We start from the raw sequence: 25,188 nt of genomic DNA on the forward strand, positions 1-25,188 counted from the left end.
AAACCTGCTGTTAAAAAAAAAAAAAACTCCTCCGTAGACATAAAGAATAGAGCATAAACACCACATTTATATCTGTTCTCGCATCAAGAATTAGGTCTGTGTTGATACTTTTGCTAAATATGGAAAAATCACCACATAAACTCCCTTTAAAGTAAGTTGTCATCATGCTGAAAACACTTCACAATGCTGCGCGCTCTCGTGGGGGAGCGCGCGCGTCAGGGCACGGCGTTCAAACCACCTGACCGGCTCGGCGGGTTTTGGTTGGAAGCGTCGCCCTCACAACGTTGAACAACGGCGCGGTGGGTCACGTGACAGCATCTGCTGCTGCTGCTGGCTGAGCGAAGCGTGTTAGCAGGTAAAGAAAGAAAGAAAAGGGTTTGTTGTGCGAATATTATCGACTTAAAAGCGGTTTCAACGACCTACGCGTTTTATCCTGTTATTTTGTAATTAGTTAAAGGAACCCGATCGGCTGATTCGGAGACACCACTCGTCCTGTTCGGTGGTTAGCTAACTGAAAGCGCTACCGTAACGTTACTGTGGTGCTGTATTGTAAGCGGACAGGCCGTTCACATGCCGGGGCAGTTAGCACTTTGGTGATATTTGTCGTAGGTTAACATAAATCTTCGACAACACACCCGTATCACAATCCTACTAGTGAAATACAGACACCGACCGTTGTGTATGTGAAAGTAAAAGCGCGGTGTTTTTTCTTTTCGTTTCAGTTGTGTTAGCCAGATGCTAACATTAGCTTCTCTGTTAGGTTTTCACAAAAGGGTGAATCTTCGCACTCGTCACATTTGTTTATTTTTTTTTTGCTCATGACTCGGCGAGGCTGTACGAACGGAAATCACATCGGTGGATATGTTAATTTTATGGTCACATTACTAATATCTTGCCAGTAGAAAAGGGCTTTTTTAACTGCAGGAGTCGTGTGTGTGTGAATCGCACACGGAACAAAGACAAACAGCAGTGGCTGGCCGGGCTAAAGCTACAGTTAGCTAGCTGGTTGACCTAACGCTAATGTGAGCGTCAATCGGTGCGGCTCATATTTCCGTCCGTCCAGATTATTGTAACATTAACCAAACTAACAATTCGACTACCATTAACATTAGACACATGCGCCTGAAAAACAATGATAACAGTTCATTATACATTTAACGTTAATAGTTACTGTCATGATGTCGATCGTTTTTCTATACGATTATTAGACAATAGTAAGAGCACAGCCGGTGAATCTCATCTGTTGTGTTTGCGCGCTGACAATTTGTCAGTTATTATTATTGTTGCTTAACGACCAGTTACTGCGTAATATAATCTAACCCGGTGTAGTTGTTGCTTTCGGTTTCCTGAGACAACGTTTAGACTGGCACAAAGGCCCATGTCATCTGAGGTTACTCGTTACTTTTAATGAAATGCCAAATCGCTGATGCTACCCTTGGCGTCGCTGTTTAAAAAAAAAAAAAAAAAAAAAAAAGTTATAATTCATACCCACCCATAACATATGCTGGTGCATACTCAAATTGTTTTTCTGTGGGAGACTGTGGGAGGGTTGTAAGTTGACACCTGGACTGTCCCCTCTTGGCTGGCTAAATTTAACCAGGGAGGTGGGGGCGACAGATGGGGTTTTAGTCTTACATGGCATACTTGACAACAGTGACTCTCAGTCTGCTTACATATTCATTATACTGTACTGGGACTTGGACATTATCCAGTTTTGTATTTTACTAGGAACTGTAACGCAACTTAACCATTTCGCAAATGGCTGGCACTCCACTTAACTTCTGACCTGTCTTTCTCTCTCTCTCTCTCTCTCTCTCCAGATTTTTCTATTTTGTACATACATTGTTTTGTATATACTGTATATGATGACTTCAGTGGTCAGCAATCAAGCCCGGGGGACTCGGGACAGAACGCTGCCCACTACCACACAAACAACACAGCCACAGAAACAGATACAGGTGGGTCTTCACTATTGTACATACAGCTGCAATACAGAAAAGTACAACATACAACGGTTCTACAATAAATCCTACCTTCATGAAGGGTATAAGGTTACATATTTTTATCTATTTTAAAGAGGTGTTGGTATATTTTATGACCATTTTGGAGGCTGTAGTTTACAGTGTGGTTAAACTATATTAAGTTAGACTGAGAGGTGTTTTTCAAGGATGGACTCAATATTAGAAACACCTCAAAATAACACGATACAATTCAACAGCACCACTGATTGGCTCACTTAGTCTTAAATGTTATTGTATTGACATTAAAAGTAAAATGTGGAATAAATGAAGCATTGAATTTCACTTCACGCTTAGACTTTTTAAAATGTTATTTGGTAGTATTTGGCTTTTTTTTAAAAAAAATTTGACATTTGAAATGTATAGAGACTGGAAATTTGGGCACGGGTAGAGGGAGGGGTATGACATCCAAAAAAGGTCAGACGAGAATCGAACCACAAACATGGTTGCGTATTTTAATCCATAGGTTAAAGGAGAGCCCCGATATCTCATTCGTAAAATGATTTTTATATGACTAGGATTGTGGCATCTTTTATTCAAATAAGTAAATAAAAGCCAGGGTCTTACAAACTGCTGATTTGACTATGAAAATTACACCTTTTATCATTTTCCTGTTGTATTGTTTCTAACTGAACTCTTTGTTTACCAGGCCACAGCAGAACAGATTCGTTTGGCCCAAATGATCTATGACAAAAATGACGCTGACTTTGAAGACAAGGTCAAACAGGTAGTGTATTTGTGCATATACACACATAAATACAAATTCTTCTGGCTCACCACCCTATCAATCTGGACTTCATTGACAGTGGCACCCTCGCTGCATCAAGTGTTGATCTAACGTAATGCTGTTTGTTTTTGTTTTGTACAGCTGATTGAGGTAACTGGGAAGACTCAAGATGAGTGCATGGTAGCCCTCCATGACTGCAACGAAGATGTAAACAGAGCCATCAATTTTCTGCTGGAGAGCACCTCTGACACAGTGAGAACTTATATACACTCATTGTACTTGTATTCACATATCATGTGGCAATTTCTCTTCTTTTTAGTAGAGACGTAAAAGCCATGAACAATGCAGAATTTCTATCACAGTATATGTGTATTTTATAGACACAACCTCATTCTCTTGTTAACTTCTATGTCCAGAACTCCTGGGAGACTGTGGGGAAGAAGCGGAACATTGGGAAAGAAGGAGGACCCTCAGAGATAAAGGAGAGCAGGGAGAAGAAGGGAGGAGACAGGGAGGCTAGTCGCGGACGCGGTGGTTCCAACAGGAGGGGCCGAGGTATCAGCCGAGGCCGCGAAGGTAAGAAAGATATTAGTTCTTTTCTTCCATTCTAAGGAGTAAGGAGCTTGGATTGTGTAGATATTTGTTGATCGTCAGTGTGTTGGAATGGGATTCTCTGTATTCGCTGCCTCTTTGGCATTATGTCTGAGGAGGAATAGTTTTTCTAATGTCAGCTTATTTTAAGTTATATGTTGTTAAAAGTATGAAGAGTGTATGGAACATTTATTTCCCTAGGGATTTAATTAAAAAGGCTCTGAGGTCTTTCTTCGAGAAAGTATTAATAATATATGGAATATAATGTCTTAATTTCCTTTTCCCGTTGTTTCCTGCTGGATTCCAGGTCGGTTAGAGGAGAATGGGTTTGAGGTGGCTCCTGGAGAGAGAGGGGGAGACCGTGGACGCAGAGGACGAGGCAGAGGTGAGCGTTACAGCAAATGACTCTTAAAATTTTCTAAACGCCTTGCCATTTTATTAGTGATGAGCTCCAATGCAAAGTTGAATAGGGTGAAGATAATGGTGGTGGTGAGGGGGTTTATCTATAGCTACAATAAGCGTACATTTCCAGACGGCTCTGGTCTCATTAAAAAAAATCAGATTGGGTTTATATATAAACCGTAGAAGCTTAAGTTCTCCATTGTTGTGGTGTTTAGATTAACACTTTCTACATCGTTCTAAGCATTTGGACAAACATGTCCACACATTAAGGCAAGTCGTAATTTTGTCTGAGGATACTGTGTATGTTTGGGTGATGTAGCTGGCAACATATCTATTTGTGTCTGCAGGCATTTAGAGTGCTGCAGTACTCAGCATGTGTGGAATGAGCTCAGTCCCTGCAGCTGCTTGAGTGTGTGTGGAGGGGGGTGTCGTCAGTAAAGAGAGTAGAGAACATGGGAAGCAGAAGAATTTGACAGGATTTATAGGCTTTGATCAAAGAATAGTGATGTCAATCAAGGTGCGAGTCAGAAGAAATGGTGTCAGTTGGCAGGTTATTCTTTGACGGTAGAGTAAATGCATGCATTCATGTTGCAGCTTGTCATTATGAACAACTGTTAAATGGGTAAAATCAAAAGCTTTAAGACAGAAATACTTTAAGATATTCATGGCCAAAAACAAATCTTTTGGTTATTTAGACCTGGGGCTGGGCAATATATCAATATTATGATAAGAAACTAGATATCGTCTTAGATTTTGGATATCGTAATATCATGATATGGCATATATAGACTTGAAAATATTTGGTGTAATTCAAAACAAAAACAGATAAGTAGCATATTATCTAATGCCTGACAGAGGTGTCTGACTGAAATGTCGCTTTCTCCGTAAACATATTGCTAGTTTGATACTTTCTTAAAACAAAAAACAGAGAAGAACGGAGTAATGAGCAGTTGGGGCTGAAAGGAACGAGTCAGCGTAGGTCATCTGGTTGTTTTGTGTATCCGCAGGGGCAGGGGGTCGCGGTAGAGGAAGAGCAGCTGCTGGCAACAGGTTCTCCTCCCAGGGAATGGGGTAAGAAGAACACATGTTTTAGTGTAAATCTTAAGTCTTATTATTAATTATGTCGGATGAGGAGGTGGTGATGGTAATTACAAGCACATATCTTAAAACAAATGTGTGGAAAAACTAAGTTTCTGAATCTCCTTTATAGAAAGTGATTAAGTCCTATTTATCTGCTGGGTCTTTTTTTTGTTATCGATAGCAACAACAGCCTTTTTACTCATTTTCTCTCCATTGTTTTTCCACCTTTCCTGTTGTCTTTTGTTTCTACCCTCTCCTCTTTTCAGCACCTTCAATCCTGCTGACTACACGGCTAACTCGGGAGGTCGCCAGGAGACATGGGAAGGGGACGGCAACGAACCTGCTGAGGGAACTGGTACGGAAAATAACAACATTAAGATGTCACGTTTTGATACCCATTTCCTACTTCTGCTGTGGAATGACGCAATTGTTAGCTTTCAAGTGTCAGCATTATCTAGTGTTCACTCACCCTAAATCAGTGAACTGAGCTGAACTGCTTTCAGTTCGTTTCAGGTTACGGAGTGTGAGATAAAAGTAGAATTCAAGCAGAAACAAGCAAAGCGTCTGCACATAGGGTTCAGGATCTTAGATTGTTTGTGTTGTATTAAAGTAGTCATGGTGCTTTATTTTGTGTCACTGTTTTGGGATGATGGATGGTTGCTGAGAACATATCATGAGTATGTGTAAACATTGCAACACTGACTTGGCTTCTGTACTGTTTTTTCAGGAACATGGGGAGGCAATCTGGAAGACTGGACTTCAGAAGACTGGAATGAGGATGTAAGGCAGCACTTCTTAAAGGTTTCAAAAGGGATTTGCAGTATGACTGATTGTTAACTTGCTGAATATGATTTAAGATCGACTGGTTTTATGCAACTTAAGCATAGCTGTGTGGCCCTGAATAGTTCATGAAATATACAGCACAACACTTCTGTTTATTTTAATTTGATGGATAATAGTGTTTGTATTTTTTGCCCTTTCACAGTTGTCTGAGACCAAAGTATTCACTGCCTCTTCTGCTCCAGCAAACCACATCACACTTGGACACAAGTAAGTCGTTCTGTCCAAAGTGCGTTCAACTTAAAATAACACAAAGAACAGGCTGTATTTTGGAGAATAACGTTAACTTCTCTGTGTCATCTCTTCTCCCCAAACCTCTTTGTCCTTCCACTCTTCACTCCTTCCACTTTATCTGTTCCTTTGTCGCCTGCCTCTCCTCAGTGTGGACCTGGCTAGCCTACTGCCTAAGGCTGGGGTGGCTGTAGGGGGTTCTGTGGACTCTGACTTGGGGGCCATAGTCGAGGGCCCCTCAGCTGAGGATTTGGGGCAGAGCCTGGTGTTTACCAATTCCCACCACAATGGACGCACTGCAACACACAGCTACGCACATGCCACAGCGAACAGCTACGCCCATGCTGCCTCTGCTAGCACCACCTACGCACATGCTGCACTGGTACGGACAGCCACGCATACACACACTTCCACATTTTCAAACACCAGCAAATACTTACACTCATTATGTACCTAAAGAGTCATATCAGTGTATTCACTTCTTCTTGTGCTTCTCTCATCCTCCTAGTCCTCAGTCCTGGGTTCTGGTTTTGGGTCTCTGAATGCACCTAAGCCAGCACCTGCTGCTGACATCAGGACATCGGAGCAGCTCAACGGGCCTCGGCTCAGTCAGAGAGCCAGTCAGTCGTTGGCCACCACCAGCAACAGTAATGTTTCCAAAGATGCAGGGCCACCTCCAATACAAAGTCCTGCTCCTGCCTCTTCTCCCTCTGTCGATATCAAGGCTCAGAGATTGGAGAACGGCCCTGTTACTGCCCTACACTGTAAGTTTAACTCAAAAGTAAATAAGAACCTCAGCACTACTGTGCACTGCAGGACACTAGTTGTAAAATATTTCCCTCTCTCTCCAGTGGAGATGAAGCTTCAGCCGGAACCATCGGCGGTGCTCAGCCAGCTGGCGCAGAGGCAGCAACAGTCCTCCATGCTTCCCACCACAGAGCCTCTGCACCTGTCTCAATCGCATGCTCCACAGGTCCCCACACCACCAGGTATTATACTACACCATAATCACTTCCTTTTTTTTTAATCAAACTGAAATTTAAAGAACCAGTGTGTAAGATTTAGTGGCATCTAACGGTGAGGGTGCAGACTGCGATCAAATGAGTACCCCTCCCCTCCTCTTCCAAGAATGTAGGAGATCCTAAGGTGGCTCCAAAGCTCGTTTGTCTGTGTTGGGCTACTGTAGAAACATGGAGGTGCAACATGGCGGCCTCCATTGAAGAGGACTTGCTTTCTATGTAGATATAAAGGGCTCATTCTAAACCAACGACAACACAACAATACTTATACAATACGTTCTGCTAGATGCCACTAAATTCTACACACTGGTCCTTTAAAGCAGACAGCCTGCATAGCGTACTGCATGATATCACGGCTGCAACTCATGACTGTTTTCATAATTGAATATTTTTCTGACATACACTTGTGATTCCACTGCTGTGCTCTGAACCATATTGTGAATTAGACCTCTCGCCTTTTTAATCTACTTCAGGTCATGAGTCCTCCATCCCTCCGGTAAGAGACGGAGCTTCTCCAGGAGTGAAGCTACCAGGCATGGAGCCTCCCATCACAGAACCCCCTCAGAGGCAGCTCAAGACACAGAAACGCAGAGTACCGCCTCCCTCAAAGGTAAGTTCCTCAGATAGCTGTTGTTTTTTGTTTTTTTTCTCCCCCCCGACAAAAAGCGTAATGACTTCCATGCAAAATTAATGTAAGATCGACATCACTTGTAAGACATGGTAGAAACTGAAAGTTCTCTCTATAATTAATGCGCTCTCACAAGTTTGACAAGAGATGAGCTTGATCTCTTCAGACAGTCAGTTAGCTGTCTGGCTGTGTGGTAGGAACAGACTGAACAAAGTAGTTTCTGCAAGCTGTTAACTCCACTCTCGTTACTTTACTCTCTCTCATAATTGAAGATATCATCTCGTCACAGACGCAGTGGGCAAAGATAAGTGTACTCATACACTTACGTATAAGTCATACTATACTGTAACACATTCAAGCAGGAGTTTACAGGATTGTTTTGACCAAAGATGGCTACTAGGCAGTTATCATCCTATTTATTTGTGTGCATTTTACCAACTTGATTTCCATGATTTAAACATTTTACGCATCGTACAAAAATAAATTCTAAATAATCAAATGCGAAATAAAACTTAAACCCACTTTGTCTACTTCAGATCCCCTCATCAGCGGTGGAGATGCCGGGCTCTGCGGATATATCTGGCCTGAACGTCCAGTTTGGAGCTCTTGACTTTGGTTCTGACACTGGCAGTGGAACAGTGGACATGGCTCAGGCGGAGTCAGCCAGAGAACAAGCCCCGGCTGTGGCTCCAGCTCCAGCTGCTCCAGCACCCATGCCTGTCCCCACCGCTGTTCCCACACAGCAGCCGCAGAGCAGCCTGTTCTCCAAGCCAGGATCTGTGAGGTGCGTGTGTGTGAGTGGTGATGTGTGGTGTGTATTTATTTGAGGAATTTGAACCCAGTAATAATACTTCCTGTCTCTACATCTGCCATATTCTCAGTAGTGTTGATTTGAATATTTTATTTACAAATCTTTGCCCTTCTACCCTTTTCTGTCTGTCCTGTGAACAGTGAACACATGAGCAGCTTACCCTCAGCTGTATCAGATCCCAGCTTCCCCTCACCATCTTTGGGCTTACCTAGTGCCACACCCTCCCCCTCACTGGGTCTTCCCAGTGCAGCTGCCCCACCCTCTTCTACAGCCCCTACCACAGCCAGCCGTGTAGAGAACAGTGGCCCAAGGTCCATGCCACCCCATCTGGGCTTCTCTCAGAGCAAGGATGTCTCATCAGCTGCTGGACCCCTCACAGTAAGGATAAATCTATGAGTGTGGGGGGAGGGGAAGGCCTAAATGACAAAGAACTGACTGAATGTTATTCCTCAAAAGCATAATAATACTCAACATAAAGCTGAATGACAAAATCAAGATTTTCATTTTCTCTTTTCATAGAATGGCTTCAGCGGCATGAAGACACAGAGCACACAGGACAGTAAGTACTCTCAGCATCGTTAGCAGAACTGCACTGGAGTGACCTATAAAATCTAATATAATGAATATTGATTGCGAAATGCATCCGGTAGGAAGTGGAAAAGTCCTCTCAGGCAAAGTTGATGCGGTTTGATAAGACAAAGACATACTCAGCCCATCTTTCTCATTTGTTTTGTTTCATTCTTGTTCCTCCTTCCACAAATTCACACCAAATAAATAAAATCAAACTCCCTTCTTTTTTTTTTTTCTTCTCTCAAACAAGCTACGTCATCAACGTCCAGAACGGTGAAAACGGAGTCTCCCATAATGACGAGTGACAGTGGCCCCGTCCACCACATCCCTTCCCCTGCAGTCACACCTTCACACTCAACACCCATCGCCTCGCTCAGCAGGTATGGGATGCTTCAGACACATGTGACGTATTGACATTGATTCATTAGTTTTGTGTCTCCTTATTTTTTTTCAAATTTTCTTTGGAGATAATGATGTTTACAAGCACATATCTTAATCTTTGAATGTGGAAAAATCTGTCACTGAATCTCCATTTTCTAAGTGCTTTTGCTGCCTCAACAAATTTAAACAGGCTGACAAAACACTTCTTTTTTTTCTCTAGTCATGTGACCAGTTCTCACTCATCCGGATCAGCACTCGCCACAAGCTCCTCCCTGACGGTGAGTGTGCACATGCTCGCACACACAAGACATAATTCTGCAGTTGTGGTGTTTTTTAAGGATTTTAGAATATGATACTTTCAGTGCGGGACTTCCATTAAGCACTGAGGGTTTGAGGGAAACATGGATATGGTGTTATTTATGAAAAACATCCGTGCCTTGACTTATAAAACAGGTGCTGGTTCTCTCCTCACACACCCTCTGCTCTCGTCCCATTACTTCAGATAACTAACGAGGACAGCAGCAGCAGCAGCGGCGGCAATCTCCATGCCTTTCCATCGTCGTCCAGCCAGGTTGTCAATTCCAATCCTTCGGTTCCACTGGCTGTCAGCAGCTCAACCACCAATGGTCTGCATCCATCTGGAGCACCGGGACTAACTCCTAATGGCACAAACTCCATCACAAACACCTCACTCTCAACCGCAGGCAGCCGCACGGCACCACTGCTCACCGCCACCTCTGGTAAGTTCATATTCACATATTCAAAAGAACTTCTTTTTTTTGCTTATGCTTTGGAGAAAGTTTTGATTCTGTTTTTGTGACTATACAGATTTTAAATTATAGATTTTATCATTCCCTCACTTTGGTCGTCTTCTTGTTTTGTTACTTTACAAGTTTAAATCACAAATTATTCATTGCAAAATAAAGAATTGGTTAAAATATTCACCCATTAAGTCAAATTCAAATTCTCCTCATGTTTCATCTCTTTCCCAGGTAAAGCTCCTCCTAACTTGGCCCAAGGAGTGCCACCTCTCCTGGCCAACCAGTACATAATGGGCCCTGGTGGCTTGCTGCCTGCTTATCCGGTAAGTCTGGCTGTTTTTTTTTTTTTTTCTTCAATGGGACAGATGAAATAGATAGGTGTTGGTATCTCAGCTGACTCACCTACACAGAAATGTAGATCATCTTCATTTTCTTATCTATTGGTGAGGCTTCACGTCTGCACCTTTGCACCTTAAATCAAAGACTCTGTGTTTAGCAGGAGTGGAAAAATTTAATTGAACAATTATGCCAGCGTTCACTCCTTATTCTGTGAAGCTATTCAGTGTTGATGATGATGGTGTTTTAGTAGGTTCTGATCAAACATGACGTCTATGGAACGCACTGAAACACTGACTAAAGCTGAGCAGAAGCTAAAAGAATTAGATGATGAAGCCAAAATTGAGTTTATAAGCAACAGTGAGGTTTAGTAGAGACTCCAACATGGTAGTAAATAGTTACCAGTTGTTCCCTACATTTAATTTACAAGAACTGGAAAATATGCACAGAATTCTTTAATTGTTTATCGCGTGTCTGAACTTGTGGGTTATCTTCTTTTCAACAGCAGATCTATGGATACGAGGAACTACAAATGCTGCAGTCTCGCCTTCCTATGGTGAGTCTGTTGTGTTTTTTGTTCTGTCAAGTAGCCTGCTGCGTATTACCTTGGCTGACAGCCAGTATTTCAAGTATTTAAAATCAGTACTGGACTTTCAAATGTTTGTTTCTTGTATATCACATCCCTGTTACCAGTCTAAGATGATTAGAAAAAGCTACAAAACAGGAAGGGCTTTTTAATAATGTTTTTTTTTTTTTTCTCCTCCTGCACAGGACTACTATGGTGTAACATTCCCTGGTACTACAGCTACCATGCCTGGAAGAGATGGCCTGGCCAATAATCCATATTCTGGTGAGTCAAATTGTCCCGGGTGTTCTGAGCTGATGTGTCTACTTACTGACCATGTGTTTTATGTATAAGATATGCCGTTAACTCATACTGACACTGAACAATTGACGCAATCGCTGATCAGTGTCTCTGTTGAAGTACTTTATTTTCCTCAGTTTGGTGGATTCTTTGCTAATTAGCCATTCAACAGATTGGCAAAGAGATTTTAGATACATTTTTTTTTTCAACTTCAGTGTTGTCTTTTCTATCACTGTTTTCTCTCTAGGTGAGGCGACAAAGTTTGGCAGGAATGACTCTTCGTCTCCAGCTCCCCCGACCAGCCTGTCTACAGCCGGGGTGCAGTCACAGCCCCAGCAGGCACCGCAGGCAGGGACACAGGGGCAGGGCCAAGGACAGAGCCAGGGTCAGCAGACACAGAACCAGGCCTTCCTCAACCCCCCTCTGCCCCCTGGCTATGGATACACTGGTAAGAATAAGCAAAAGTATGTTTCATGATGAGGATGTCAGCCTGACATTTCCTCACAGGCATTTCCTGTTATGTCATCATGCACTTAAGTATTTAGTTACCATCTGTCCTCTTGTTATTTTTGGCCTCTTGTTTAAATGCCAATAAGGAGTACTTGAAGCTAAAAAAGAGTGTTCTTTTTTGCCAGTAAATCCTGAGGATTGTTTAGAATACTATTTTCTAATTGGATAAAAGGGAAAACTGACTGTACGATAACCATTCTACAGGTCTGCCATACTACGCTGGTGTGCCTGGGGTTCCCTCAGCCTTCCAGTATGGCCCCACCGTCTTTGTGCCTCCTGCTTCAGCCAAACAACCTGCAATGGGCCTGGCCAACCCCTCTAACCAGTACCACCAACAGCATCAGCCCAGTTACGGACAGCATGCATATGGCACAGGTAAGACTAGGACAAGAGAAGAAGGCTCTGTCTGCCACTGCTTGGATCGACAGTTAAAACAGTGCGTTTTTAGTCAAATAGCAGTAAAAGGCAGTTTTTAATTTAGTGTTTTTAAATTCAATACACGCACAGACTCCAGCCTGTGTTGGTATCTCAAGTGACTAACCTACACAGAAATGTAGATCCTCTTCATTTTATCTATTGGTGAGGTTTCACGTCTGTGCACCTACGCCTTAAATCAAAGACTCTGCGTTTAGCAGGAGTGGATACATTGAATTGAATAATTATGCCAGCGTTCACTCCTTATTCTGTGAAGCTATTCAGTGTTGATGATGATGGTGTTTTAGTAGGTTCTGATCAAACATGACGTCTATGGAACGCACTGAAACACTGACTAAAGCTGAGCAGAAGCTAAAAGAATTAGAAGATGAAGCCAAAATTGAGTTTATAAGCAACATTGAGGTTTAGTAGAGACTCTGACATGGTTGTAAATAGTTACCGGTTACCAATAGTTACAGACTCCAGCCTGTGCGTGTATTGAACTCCGACAGCACAGGTTCATCTTAAATTGTTACTGCTGAATAAACTTATCACAGTGCCATAATCTGTCACAACAACATGCTGCAAAAATGGTTGAGAAGGTTATCTGATAAACCTCAACAGTCGGACTGATCATTGTAATATCAGTGGGTTATTTAGCAAGTTACTTCACCATGTCATATAAACTGTTGACATGACTTACTGCCATGTATTGTTATAATACTGTTGTTGCTATACAGTCTCATGTATAGCAACAGTTTGGTACAACTGTATTTTACTAGTACAGGTATTATGAGTGAGACAGGGTGTGTATGCAGAGACGATGGCAATAAGTAAAAGAGACGTGGTCATAAATTGGGGTGTGAAATGTGAGGAGGGAGCGGAGAGAAATGGACATCCAACTCTTCATACACCAAATGCTGCATGTGCGTGTGGGATTGGGCCTTTTGTGTGTGATTTTTTTTTTTTTTTTTTTTTGCTTGTGCTGCATGCATAGCTCAAACCCCCTGCTGAAGTTGGACACGGCTCAATATAGACAGCTGCCATTTTAGTCAGGTTACCTTACTGCCTCTCTCTCCTCTGCCCCCTTCTCTTCTTCTCTTCTTTTCTCTTTCCATCCTCCCCCCCCCCACCCCACCCTCTTCTCTTTCTTGACCTCATCTGTTCCGTCTCCTTTCTCTTCCTACCCCCTCCTCCTCTGCTCGCTCTGCCTCCTCTCTTCTTTCTATACTCCTCCTCCTCCTACTCCTCCTCCTCCTCCTCCTTCAGCCTTTGATGACCTGTCTCAAGCCCACGGTGGGGAATACAGTAAGGGAGGGTACGGAGGCTCTGCCCAGTCACAGGCCAAATCAGCGGGCAGCGGCCCAGGGAAAGGTACACACACCACACATGTGCGCACACTCTAACAGCACACACAAAGTCAGTGGGCGTTGTCCTGTGGGGGAAAAAAAAAACGGATTTACTCACAATTGCAGATGATTCTACAGTCAAGAATGTTCTGGAGAAAGGTGCGTATATGCACGTGTGTGATGTGCACATAAATGGATACATGCCCAAGGGTGAATAAAGTGAGAGTCACATCTCTGCGCCTCTTCATTTAATATGCTTCTTCCTACTGGCTGGCCCCCCCCTTCTACTAACAGTGGAAATGAACATTCAGTGCTCAATATTCACTCATCAGCAGTGAAGTGACAGTTGTTCTTATTCCCCCTTAACCCCTTGATTTTCCTTTCTTCTTTATCGTTTTCTTCCCCTTTTGCTTTCCCCCCCTTCTCTCTTAAATCTTTATCTCCTTCCTCCTCCCTCTCTTTATTCCCCTCTCAGCACCGGGACTGTCAGGTTCAGGTACAAGTGGAGGAGTACCTGACATGGGAGGTTCGATCTACAGCAAAACACAGGTGAGTAAGCCTTCTACTTGCTCTCCTGTTGTATTTCTGTCTTTAGGTTAAAGGCCTTGTGCTTCTGCTTGCATCTTGTAGAATGATCGTAGTCTTAAAATCACCCTCGAGTGACCTTCTCTGGAGTAGATTTGTACCGAACACCTGCCAACAGTTAGGTTTCAAATTATTATAGGTTTCTTTGCGTGGGGTGGAGTGAATGTTAACGTTTTACTCGAGTTGCCGACAGTTACCCGCATTACTGTAAGTGTAACAAAACTTAGTAAAAAGCCATTAAGTACTTTATCAAACCGCCTGTTCAAGAAGCATAAACATGGAGAAAAGTGATATTTTCAACTGCTTTGCCCGCGGTGTCCCATCCACTGCTGTTATGTTATGTTAACACGCTGGTTAAGCTAATGAAACGAAAACTGTATGTAGCGAAACTTTTTATCTGAGTTTGCCATATATCTTAAAATTTGGCAAATTCTTGTAAACTTAGCTGCTGGCTGAGACAAACCAGCCCCTCCTCTCTACCAGCAGTACCTGCAGCAGACGGAGGACAAAAGACTGCCTGCGCAGCTGTGAGAGAGCAGCTGTGCACACGCCCCTTGAATCGGTTGTGGCGGCAGATGGGTTGAAATTGTATATCGTGTGTGTAGATTGTGTTTCATAGACGATCTGGCAACTTGAGTAACGTCAGACAAACGTACAAAACTTAGGGATCCGTGTGTATGACGATTATTCATAATAAAGGTTGAGAGCCGTGCAAATTACGGGAGTTTCCAGTGTGTTGGCAGGTGTGGGACTGGTAGACTGGTGAGACATGTTGGCGAAAAAGACGACCATTTGTAACTTTAACATCACATTACATTGGATAACTTTGTTTGCATTGAGGTTCCTCAGTGAAGTTTATGAAATGCCAATTTGAAATGTGCAAGATTTGTTTTTATTTCTAGAATCATTGCACCTGTAATTGTGATTTTCAAACATTTGTGTCTTCTCTCTCTGTTCTCTTCAGTCATTTGACAAGCAGGGCTTCCACACAGGGACACCGCCACCCTTCAGCCTGCCTTCAGCACTGGGGGGAACGGGGCCCCTGAACCCCGGGGGTGCTCCTGGTTACGCCCCTGCTCCCTTCCTGCACATCCTGCCGCCGCACCAACAGCCCCACTCCCAGCTGCTGCATCATCACCTCACGCAGGACGGACAGGTAAACGCATTGTGCGCTCAGTGTCTCCCGAAAATAAGTTTGTTAGAAACGTTTTGTGCATTCGGGTCTTTTATCTGGGATTTTGTTCATTTTATTTGGCGCTCATGACCTCAGTGTTGTGATGCACTATTCTTATCTGCTAGCCTGCAGTATTCAGCAACTTTATATAGAGGCCTTTTTGGCCAGATGGTCCCAGGAATATTTGGCCCCAAGAACTAAAATGTCAAACTATGAGTTCCCTGCAGTGCGTTTGTTTTGCATTTCAACTGGTTCTCAAGAAAAATAATAATATGGCATAGTAGATTAATGATGGATTTAAAAATTAATGTTTCTTGATCTATATTAAGTTATTTTTACAGACAAGTTCACATCATATTTGTAATTTAAAGTTGTACAATTGCAACAAATTAAGTTGATATGTTTAGTTAGTCTCTAGTTTGTCTCCTCCAATTTTTTGAGTGGTCAGGTCACTTTAGTTCCCATCTCGATTCAATAATATTAATGCTGACAACCACTTTGCTTGCACCTGATTGATTGCTGTATACAGGTTGTTGCCATTTTTAGACTCTTTTTTTTTGATGTAATTAAATGCAGCAACTGTACCTTAATTGGTCGTGGGCCATCAGAAAGTACTATCTTGGTAGTGGGAGATATTTTCGAGCGTGGGGCAAGAAACCTCACACCCCAGGGACCAAAATTGCATCTGTGGGTTCTTGCTGTCAGAGTGCTGGTGAAGTTCAGTCCTTAAGAAGTTGCCTGGAAAGTTATGTGGTTGGAAAGGGGCGAATAAACTTAATAGAATGTGGAAATGAAATAAACCTGTCAGGTAGTTACTTAAACTCTAAAACATGATTGACTGAATGGTGTTCTTGTTCTCCGCAGGGTGGTCCTGGTCAGCGCAGTCAGTCCAGCAGCATGCAGCAGAAAAACCAAGGCAGCAAGTCCAGCTACGGCAGCTCCCCCTACTGGGCCAACTGAGGAATGCTTCCCACTCCCCTTCTTCTCCCCCAAAAGGCTGTGTGTATGTGTGTGTGCGCGCGCGCATGTGTGTGTAAAGCTAAATCAAAAAAAGCAAACAGAAAGACACACTACCCTCACAATGAGCAACCACGGGCGTCCTCGCCCCGCTCCCCCCACCTCCACAAGTCCTCATAAGTCTTTTGGGTTCTCTCTTCCCCCCCTTTTCAAAAATTGGTTGTACATGTAAGATATTTATGTATGTATTTATATATATATATATACTGTATATGTAATAGTAGAACATGAAATGTGGTTGCTGCATTTTATTTTTGAAGGACTTTTTGTTTACTTTTTTCAAAACTGCAGGAAAAGATGTTACATAAAGACAGAATATGATGATGATGATGGTGAGAGAGCAAGTGAAGAAGATAGATGATCAAACCCTTCCTGGAATAAACCAGAAAAAGGAAAAAGAGAGCTATAGCACTGATCATATGAGGACATTTCAGATGGGGGTGGGGTTTATAATAACTAACTGCATCTGTCTCCTCTTTATTTTTCTTTTTTTTTTTTATACATAACCTCCTGAATGACAGGCTCATCCCCCCCAAACTTCATTTTGTAGCTTCCTGTCTTTCCCCTCCTGCCTCTCTTCTCCCTTCTTCTGGAGGGCCGCCTACTCTCCCTGTGTCAACACCTTCCCTTTAAAGACAGACCTGCCCATCTAAATTTTATATTTTAATTTAATTTTAATCCTCATTGCCCTCGAAATAAAAGTTCTGAGCAGTTGGAACACGGACTTGTCTGAGTCTTTTTGTATTTGTGTGCACTTGTGCCAGTTTTTTACACGTGTGTATTTAGAGACTGTCTGAAAGGCCAGACTAAAGAGTGTCAGAGATGGAAAAATATATTTTTTTTAAAAATCAATTAATCTTACAGGAACTTCAGCAAATTCTGCCCATCATAGGAAGAAGTCTACCCACTGTTTTCACATTCATGTTAGAACTGTTTGAAAGGAAAACTCTGGTAACAAGATGTTTCAAATCACTATGTATAAACATTCATGGAAAGTAAATTCTTGCACACTGATGTGATTAACCATATTCCACACATGGCTATTGGTGACTTTCTCAGGGACAGGTAAAGCTTCTCTGTGGTCCATTATTTAACTTTTTGGTACAAATTACAACATGTCAATCTTTACTGAAATTAAGAATGTAAATCCATCAGAATCCGAATGACGACAAAACAAAGTATTTTTTTTATTAAAGATTCCTAATTAAAAAGTACAAATGTCTTTTTTTGTTGAAATCTGATAGTAGTGAGGTTTTTGTCTTGACCGTTGACTGGTTTGTAGGAACTGTGTGATCAAATGTAAGCAAATAGGATGGTAATATGATGAAATATCTCTTTAACTCATTTGACTGGAGAACCTTTGTTGCTTTGGCTTCAGAATCACTGAAAACAATAGCCGAGGTTCTGCTGAGATTTACAAAAGTTGTGTGAAATGAATCCCTGAAAATGAAATGAACATTTCTGCTAGGTGACTGGCCATATGGTGACTCAGCTTGAGTCAGACACAGGCAGCTCTGTGATAGCAGTGAACACATCATAAGACGCCTCCTTTAGCTGTGGAATACATATCAGATCTCATCCTTTTAATAAAAACTTGGAACTGTTTTTGTTTTTGAAAGTTTTATTAATTTAGCCAATCCCATTATCACAAATCAAAAAATTGCCTCAAGGGGCTCAACAATTAAATAATGAATTCCGAAACTGATTGTTATGAGTTAATTTGTCCTTTGGCTCGTGACTCACCACCGCAAGAGGGAGAGACTTAAACATGAAAAGGGCAGACAGGACAATTGCTCTTTATGAGGTGAAATTGTACAGGAATGAGTTCCTACAGTAAATCAGCACCGTGACATTCATTAAGACGGGATGAGCAAGCACGCAGAATGAGGGTGAATAGATGTGGAAAGACAATGGTATGTTTTTCCAAGTTAAACCCTGATGTCATCCTCAGTTTAGGATTGTCGTTGCCTCATTTGCCATCTTGAAAGAAGCAGTAATGGAGGAAGGAGTGGAGAAGAGGGTAGAAACTATTAAATCGTTCAAAAGCATTGTTTGTCATCCAGGCACAACCTACCAAACATAGTGGCAATATGGATGTTTTAAATCAGGAATACAACTTTTATGGCCTATTGGTAAATATGCATTCCACATAAACTTTTAACCTTGTTTCCTGTCAAATAGAGGCAAAAATAATCTTAAAATAAGAAAAATAGCTTTTCGTCTGCAGAGAAGATAATCAGACACGGTTCATGTGAGGACTGATGTTTGCTGATTCATCCAGGATCATTTCCTTTTCTGGTTGTTGCTTAGAACTGGGGAGCACTCGTTCCTTCTCATTTAGTTATTGAAAAAGGATCATTTATACTGCAGCAGTAATTAGTCTGATTGAAGAGGCAGCCATAAAAAAAAAAAAACAAGTTGACATGCGGAACAAAAACTCTGATCATAGTTACTGAAATAATTTTTTACACCTTTGTTACATCTTGTGGTGTTAAATGAGGATGTTTGAAGGTCCACAAAAGGAGAAGGATGGCTCTGTTAGTGTTGAGCAGTAAAATAAACTATATTTTAAAAGTTTATCTGACACTTATGTGAGGCTTCAGCAGTCTGAGTTAGTCATATCAAGTGGATATCTGTCTTTTTAGCATCAAATTCCCTCTTTGTGTTTCTTCGGACAGTGTTTCCCTGTTGAGCTGCGGTGGAAGTAGAGTAACAAAAATAGGGACTTTGACACTAAAAAGACCGTAATCATGAAAGATATCTACTTGATTTGACTAATTTGGACAGCTGAAGCCTCAATTAGCTTCAGATAAACTTTTAATACATTTTTGCACAGAAGATTGGCCCCATCACTTACATTATAAGTGCATTATGAGGGGATTATGGTGAGAAAAACCTGTTTCAATGTTCATTTGGGCACCTGACTGTTGTTTTAAGACAGACTTTAAAAATTGTGAACCCAACCTTTAAGTTTATCTGCCATCTATTATTTGTAACCATATCAGTCACCACTAGGTGGCAATATAGCCAAATGAAGTCATTTGGCTGCTTCATATCATACACTGGATGACTTTTCAACACGAGGCTATCCCCGGTGTCACAGCTCACAGGGACATGTAAATGATTCCTCATATTTAGAACATACCCTTCAATATTTTCGCTCCATAACGTAGGGACAGTTAAATAAGCAGGTCACTTTGAGCCGAGCACTGATTCATTTCTAAGATGTGAGTCATATATGGGACACATGAGGGTTGAACAAATCTAATGAATACATACATCAAATGGAAACATGTTGACAACTGAGCTGACTGGGTGTCTTTGTGTTAGGTGACGACCCTTTGCCTTACTGAATCTCTACCATGGAAATCAGTATTCAGATTCCTCATGGACTCAGGAGACCAAAGTTTTACTTGGCTATACGGCGCTCTCTCTGTCTCCGCCTCCTTCCATCTCTCTCCTCTGAATGTAGAATGTGTTAGCCCGCAGAGTAGCCCATATAACCCTGGTATGTGGCTGACAAAGGAGAGGGGGGAGAAGAAGAAGAGAAGAGTATAGTGATGGGAGGGTGGGATGCAGAGCAGAGAAGATGGAAATTCGGTGAGTGGCAGGTGCTATTGTGGCCTAAGTGCAGGAGCCTACAGCAACAAGGTCAAAGGTCAAAGTGAAGTTGAAAGGTCAACCCTAACTCCCTGGAAGCCCACCCAGAGAGAGATACGTATGGGGGGGGGGGGGGGGGGGGGGGGGGGCATGAGACATTAGAAAAAGAAGATGTAGACAGAAACGAGACCATCTGGAAATGAAAGCAAAGGATGTAACAGGTAGGAAAGACCATGATGGATAAAGATTGCGAGCATTCGGGACATGAGAGAGGTGAGGAGAAGCAGTGGTAGATGGGCAATTGCAACATGCATTTAAATGCAATAGGGGCACACATGTCCGATAACACCCCTGTCTTAATGGGACAAGAAAATCAAGTGGGAGGTTCTCCTCTAGAAGTGTTGGACTTGATACTGAATGAACAAATTAGCTGTGTCCTTGCTGAATAAAGCTAGTTGGCCGCAGTTTCCTATTAGGGCGTTCCATTGTGTTGTATCTTGGGGGTTGTGTGGAGTTTTTTTTTTTTTTTTCCCAAGTTGTGTTTGGCCTAAACACATGATGCACCCTGTTATTTCATTGAAGAGGCACAGGAATGCACACAGGAATGCCCCTCAGTGTTTGTTGACACTCGTGACCGCTCCGCTCTCTCAGATGTTGACAAAGACGTTTTGTTGGGGTTCACTCGGTTCACTCCCCGCAGAAACTCGGGGAGCTGTGAGGCTGTCATGCAGGATATCGCGACATTATAGACCTGAATGGAAACTGGGGGCCCTGCTGCTCAGGGCGGCCTCGTGACCTGGGTACTTGATTTGGATACTCAAATCAATTTCTGCTGTGTTTCGTTTCTTCTCCTTTTTTTTTTTTCCTCTTGAAATTACAAGCCCTTCCATCCGGCTGAATGGAGAACGATCGCGGGGTGTTTTTTTTTTTTTTTTTTTCCTTTACCCCCTTTCATCTCCATCTGGGGGACCATGAGATGTTCTTGTCCCCCCGCTTGTTGTGAGATGTGACAGCGGGGTCCATTCAACGAGAAATTGGCTGCAATTAGTGCAATTATGCTGATTTTCACTTGTGTCCCATGCAGAACAGAGTTTTCGCTGTGCACAGAGACATCCCCGGGAAACTGCTGCAAAACAAAAACCCATCAATCAACAAAGGCCTTGAATGAAAGGCTCAACTGCAGATAATACCAGGCACATTCCATAATGACAGCATTTAGTCAGCTGTGACCTGTGTTGCGGTGGGGGGCATGACATATAGAGCTTCACCGATTGAGGGGAAATATGCAGTAAAGCCAGTCTAAAGGCCAGAGGGTCTGCATGGCAGTGGTGGTCATCCAACCCATGCAGGCCCACCTGCAGTATTATAGTGTTTAACACACCTGAGTTCAGCTCATGTTCAGTGATTCAGCCAAGGGCAATCCTACTCTTTTTGGATGTATTTTAACCAGTCCACACTGTTAACCCTTAGTCTTGATTACAAAAAGAATCATCAACCTGATAAAGTAGAAAGATGGTTGGGTGTTTTACGGGAGGAAAGCATTACTTCATCCTTTTTCTGAACATATAGTAGTTTTTTTATGTCTGTGGCTGTTTCCCATTGGATGACGACTGAGGTGGAGGTCATAGTTTACCCAACTTTACATTGGTATGTCTATGTCAATATTGCCCAGGAGACTGACAAGGCTTGCATTCAACAGCAGGTTTCAAGGTGAAGGAAGGGGGAGCAGTATCCAACATGTAATGCATCCACTTGTTCGCTGGTGGGAATTTTCGGTGAACAAAAAAAAAAAAAACATCCCTGCCATTCCTGTGTAGCAGTTTGAATCAGCTTTTAAAATGTTACTCACTGTTAAACGTGTCGGCATCTCAGCTGCTCACTGAAAAGTTGCACAATGGTTGATGGTTGGCAAACAGCTCTGATGACCCAGTAAACTGTGGTAAAATGAACTCTACTGTAGGCTATACTCACAAAATTAGTCATGAGCCCCGACAAAAGGAATACAAAGACTACAAAAATGTTCACTGGGATCGTCTCAGTCTACAAAAAACCTTCAGCCATCAGAATAATCTGAAAGATACAACAGTCATATAACAAACTGTACACTTTGTCAAGCTGTTTTTATCCCAGTCTGTTCTTAAAAGTGTGGCACTACCTGTTTTTCAAACTAAATATTTAATCATCTCAACATGTTTGAAGAGTTTTTCTTCATATTGAATGCAGAACACTGCTTGGGCAATATTATTTCTGAATAAGAGAGACCAAAAAGAGATTTAACATAACTCTGTCCTGGTCCTAATACTTTCTTTATCTGGGATTATGATTAATTCTAGATCCAGGTTAAATAGGGTCACAGCAGGGTCATGGTTAGGGTTAAACATAGGGTCAAGGTTGTGATTATTCTGTAGAATAGGCACCAATCTACAGATTCAACTGTTTCGCAGCTTTTGAGGTCAGTTGTGTTGTAGTGCCTCGTTGCTTTGAAAGAAGTCACATAAATGAACACGTCGTTAACTGCAGAATATACAGACTGTCTGAGGTCCTTGTATTTTTTTTTTTTTTTTTTTTTTTTTTTTGCAAGTTCAACTGAGCTTTGTGAAAACCCAAATAGTCATTATCTAATTCTTTCTAACTGGGATACTTTCCAGACAGTTTGGCTTTAAGTGGATTATTCTTCATTTTTGCCCAGGGGCTCTCCCGGAGGAAGCCCTTGAAGCTGGGCCCCAGGTGGCTCCCTGTTCCCCAGTTTGACCCCCCCCCCCCCCCACCCCACACACACACACCACCCCCACCCCCCCCGTGCTGTGTCTGGTGGACGGGCGGTCAGCAGTGCATCCACTCTGCATCCAAGCAGAGTGTCTTTAAGACCCAGCGGAGCTCGGCAGGGAAACCCCGCGGCTTTAGTTGTTTCTACTCTCCAGAGTGTCAGCTAGTTATTTGTGAGGAGGCGCTGTAGCCATTTCGCCACATGAAAGCCCGATGAGCTGAACGACCAACATCCGAGTTGCTCGTGGAGAAGAGAAATCAGCTTTGAGGAGCTCCTCCGCGCGCACACAGACGTGTACGAACTCGCGCGCAAAGACGCACGGCGCACACACACACACACGCACACTTCCTCCTCCTCCGCCGTGGAAAAAAGAGAGAGAGAGAGGAACAGAGAGGGGCACACGGAACGCAAACTTCCAACTCTCCCATGTGGAAAGCAGAGGTTTGAGGATACGGTATATTTTTCCTCTTCGGGGCTCCGTTCCTCCCCCCCTCTCTCCCTCTCTTTCTCCCTCTCTCTCTGTGTGTTTCTGCCCGGATAGTTGGGTTTCTATGAGAGTCTTGCTCGGCGAGAAGAGAAGTTTGGTTGTTTGCCTGGTCGGCTGAGGAGGAGGAGGAGGAGGAGAAGAGTCGGGTTAAAAGTGGGGGAAGATGGTCCGCAACGCCGCTTGGAGAAGAAGCTTGCTGTGCGTCCTGGCGCTCAGTCTCGGCTTTGCGTCCCCGCCGTGCAATGCTCGGATTTACACCAACCACTGGGCAGTCAGGATAGCCGGGGGACCCGAGGTGGCCGAGCGGATAGCGGAAAAATATGGCTATAGGAACATGGGACAGGTAGGTCTTTTTCTCTGTCCAAAGTTACCTCTTGTTGTGTGTGTGTGTTTGCGTTTTCTTGTTTTTTGTCAACTTGTAAAAGTGTCATCATGGTGGTTATTATACCTCTATCAGTTAGGGGTCAAAGGTTGACAAAAAGGGACGCGAAGAGTCCAAACCTGAGCCCATAAACCCTCTCTGTAACTCAGTTCCTTCTGTGTCTGTGACTCTCCGTCTCATACAGACAAGAGGTGAGAGAAGCTTCAAAGAAAGAAGACCCAAGAGCAGGATGGCACAACAGGTGCCTCCTCGCTGTGTTTCCGCGGATCATGTTCGGGGCTACAACCGCAGGGAGCTCACTATCAGCCTCACAGACTTAGCAGCCTCATGTGCTCGGTGCTTTTGACACTCAAGTGAGACAGCTAGTGCGGTTTGGTTTATGGTCTTGGTCTTGACATCAAAAGGTCCACAGTCAAACAGATTCTCGAGTTGTTCCCTTCTTGATGCTGTTGTGTGTTGTGATTTTGCCAGATATGAAACAGTTGGACTCAAAAACCGTCCCTGGTAGGTTTTTCTATTTAAAAACTTGGTAATGTTAACATCACAGGCAAAAGGAGATTGGAGATTTGCTGTTGCACTCTCCCTCAGTATTTCTCCTGTAAATGTAATCTTGACATATCTAGGCCCACTGGGTCAGCTGCTCAGTGACATGTAGGATTAATTCCTAAGTACATGCTCCCATATTTTGGACTGTATGTACAAATAGATGGGATGAGGCTGTTTTTATCTTGAGAAATGATTGAGCACCACTATAAGAGAACATTTTAAAATAAACACGCCATATTTCACTCGCAAAATCTGAGCCTGTGTTTTGCAGCTTGCTTTTTTTTTTAAAAACCCATCAAACATAAGCATGCCTCCACAGTGTACACTTAGAGCCAAATTCAGGGGCCAATTCTCAGCAAAGTCTTAAGATGAATCCTAACCATCCCAGCAGTAAAGAAACATACACAGAGAGGGGGAAACACTCTCTCTTCACATGATGTTGTTTTATTAATCAACAGAAGCCTGCGCAGCTCCAGGAGGAGGGGTTTATGGTCACTTGGAAATGTGTTTTGACAAAGTTAAAAGAAAAACCCTGTGTTCTGCATAGACAAAAGAAATACGCCACACAAACGTGGACCTCACACGTACTCCAGAGTATCGTGACCGAAATACACAGATAGCTCAAGCCTGCACTTGCCAGCACTCGACGTGAAGACAGCGTGGAACAGAGGGGGGCATTCTGACAGGTTGTTGTGGGGTAGCCTAGTCAACAGCTATTGAACCCCCCCCTCCCCTCCCTCCCCGCCTTATCCAGCCCGCCCACCCACTATACTCCCCAGAGAGCAGGCCTTAATGGCCTCGTTTATCCCCTGTCTTTGACGGGAACTAATGTGTGGAGTCCCCTCCGTACCCACCAACCCTCACCCCACCACCACCACCACCACCACCACCCCCCACCCCTTCCATCTTTCCATACCAGCCCCCCATAGGAATTCCCCTGTGGAGTGCAGTGTCGCCCCCAACCCCCACCATTCGCCCTAATTTCCATCTCAATATGGAACGTTCATTGGACTTTGACACCTCATAGACAAGAGTTTTACTTCACTTCCTGGTTTTGGGGTCAGCTGAAAGCCGCTCTCATGGGAGTGATAACAGCA

General features: G+C 43.1%; 2 protein-coding genes across 6 annotated transcripts in view; both read left to right on the top strand.

The window, feature by feature from the left end:
- Positions 1-229: 229 nt before the first annotated feature.
- On the top strand, positions 230-17,027 carry LOC137197715 (ubiquitin-associated protein 2-like). Of its 3 annotated transcripts, XM_067611128.1 has the most exons (30): positions 230-355; positions 1,821-1,958; positions 2,668-2,745; positions 2,887-2,997; positions 3,162-3,321; positions 3,644-3,721; positions 4,746-4,809; positions 5,085-5,173; positions 5,546-5,598; positions 5,804-5,868; positions 6,040-6,271; positions 6,398-6,653; positions 6,741-6,878; positions 7,382-7,518; positions 8,073-8,320; positions 8,488-8,725; positions 8,867-8,906; positions 9,168-9,297; positions 9,519-9,576; positions 9,801-10,038; positions 10,291-10,382; positions 10,901-10,951; positions 11,167-11,245; positions 11,508-11,708; positions 11,975-12,145; positions 13,454-13,558; positions 13,660-13,692; positions 14,009-14,082; positions 15,083-15,274; positions 16,157-17,027. In XM_067611128.1, the coding sequence occupies exons 2-30, from the start codon at positions 1,863-1,865 to the stop codon at positions 16,250-16,252; spliced, it is 3,603 nt and encodes a 1,200-aa protein (XP_067467229.1). In that variant the 5' UTR covers positions 230-355; positions 1,821-1,862; the 3' UTR covers positions 16,253-17,027. The 3 variants fall into 3 exon arrangements, with proteins under 3 accessions (XP_067467229.1, XP_067467230.1, XP_067467231.1); XM_067611129.1 differs by lacking the exon at positions 13,660-13,692; XM_067611130.1 differs by lacking the exons at positions 13,454-13,558; positions 13,660-13,692.
- A 5,742-nt stretch (positions 17,028-22,769) lies between these two features.
- The window catches only part of pcsk5b (proprotein convertase subtilisin/kexin type 5b), a 79,852-nt gene continuing 77,433 nt past the window's right edge, over positions 22,770-25,188 (top strand). The window contains exon 1 of one of the 3 annotated variants that reach the window (XM_067611141.1): positions 22,770-23,506. In XM_067611141.1, coding sequence (XP_067467242.1) covers positions 23,327-23,506 — 180 coding nt within the window. In that variant the 5' untranslated portion in view covers positions 22,770-23,326. The remainder of the gene's footprint in view (positions 23,507-25,188) is intronic. The other 2 variants (XM_067611168.1, XM_067611158.1) reach the window with 2 other exon arrangements.

Source organism: Thunnus thynnus, chromosome 2 (assembly GCF_963924715.1).
Source record: "Thunnus thynnus chromosome 2, fThuThy2.1, whole genome shotgun sequence".
Taxonomy (NCBI): Eukaryota; Metazoa; Chordata; class Actinopteri; order Scombriformes; family Scombridae; genus Thunnus; species Thunnus thynnus.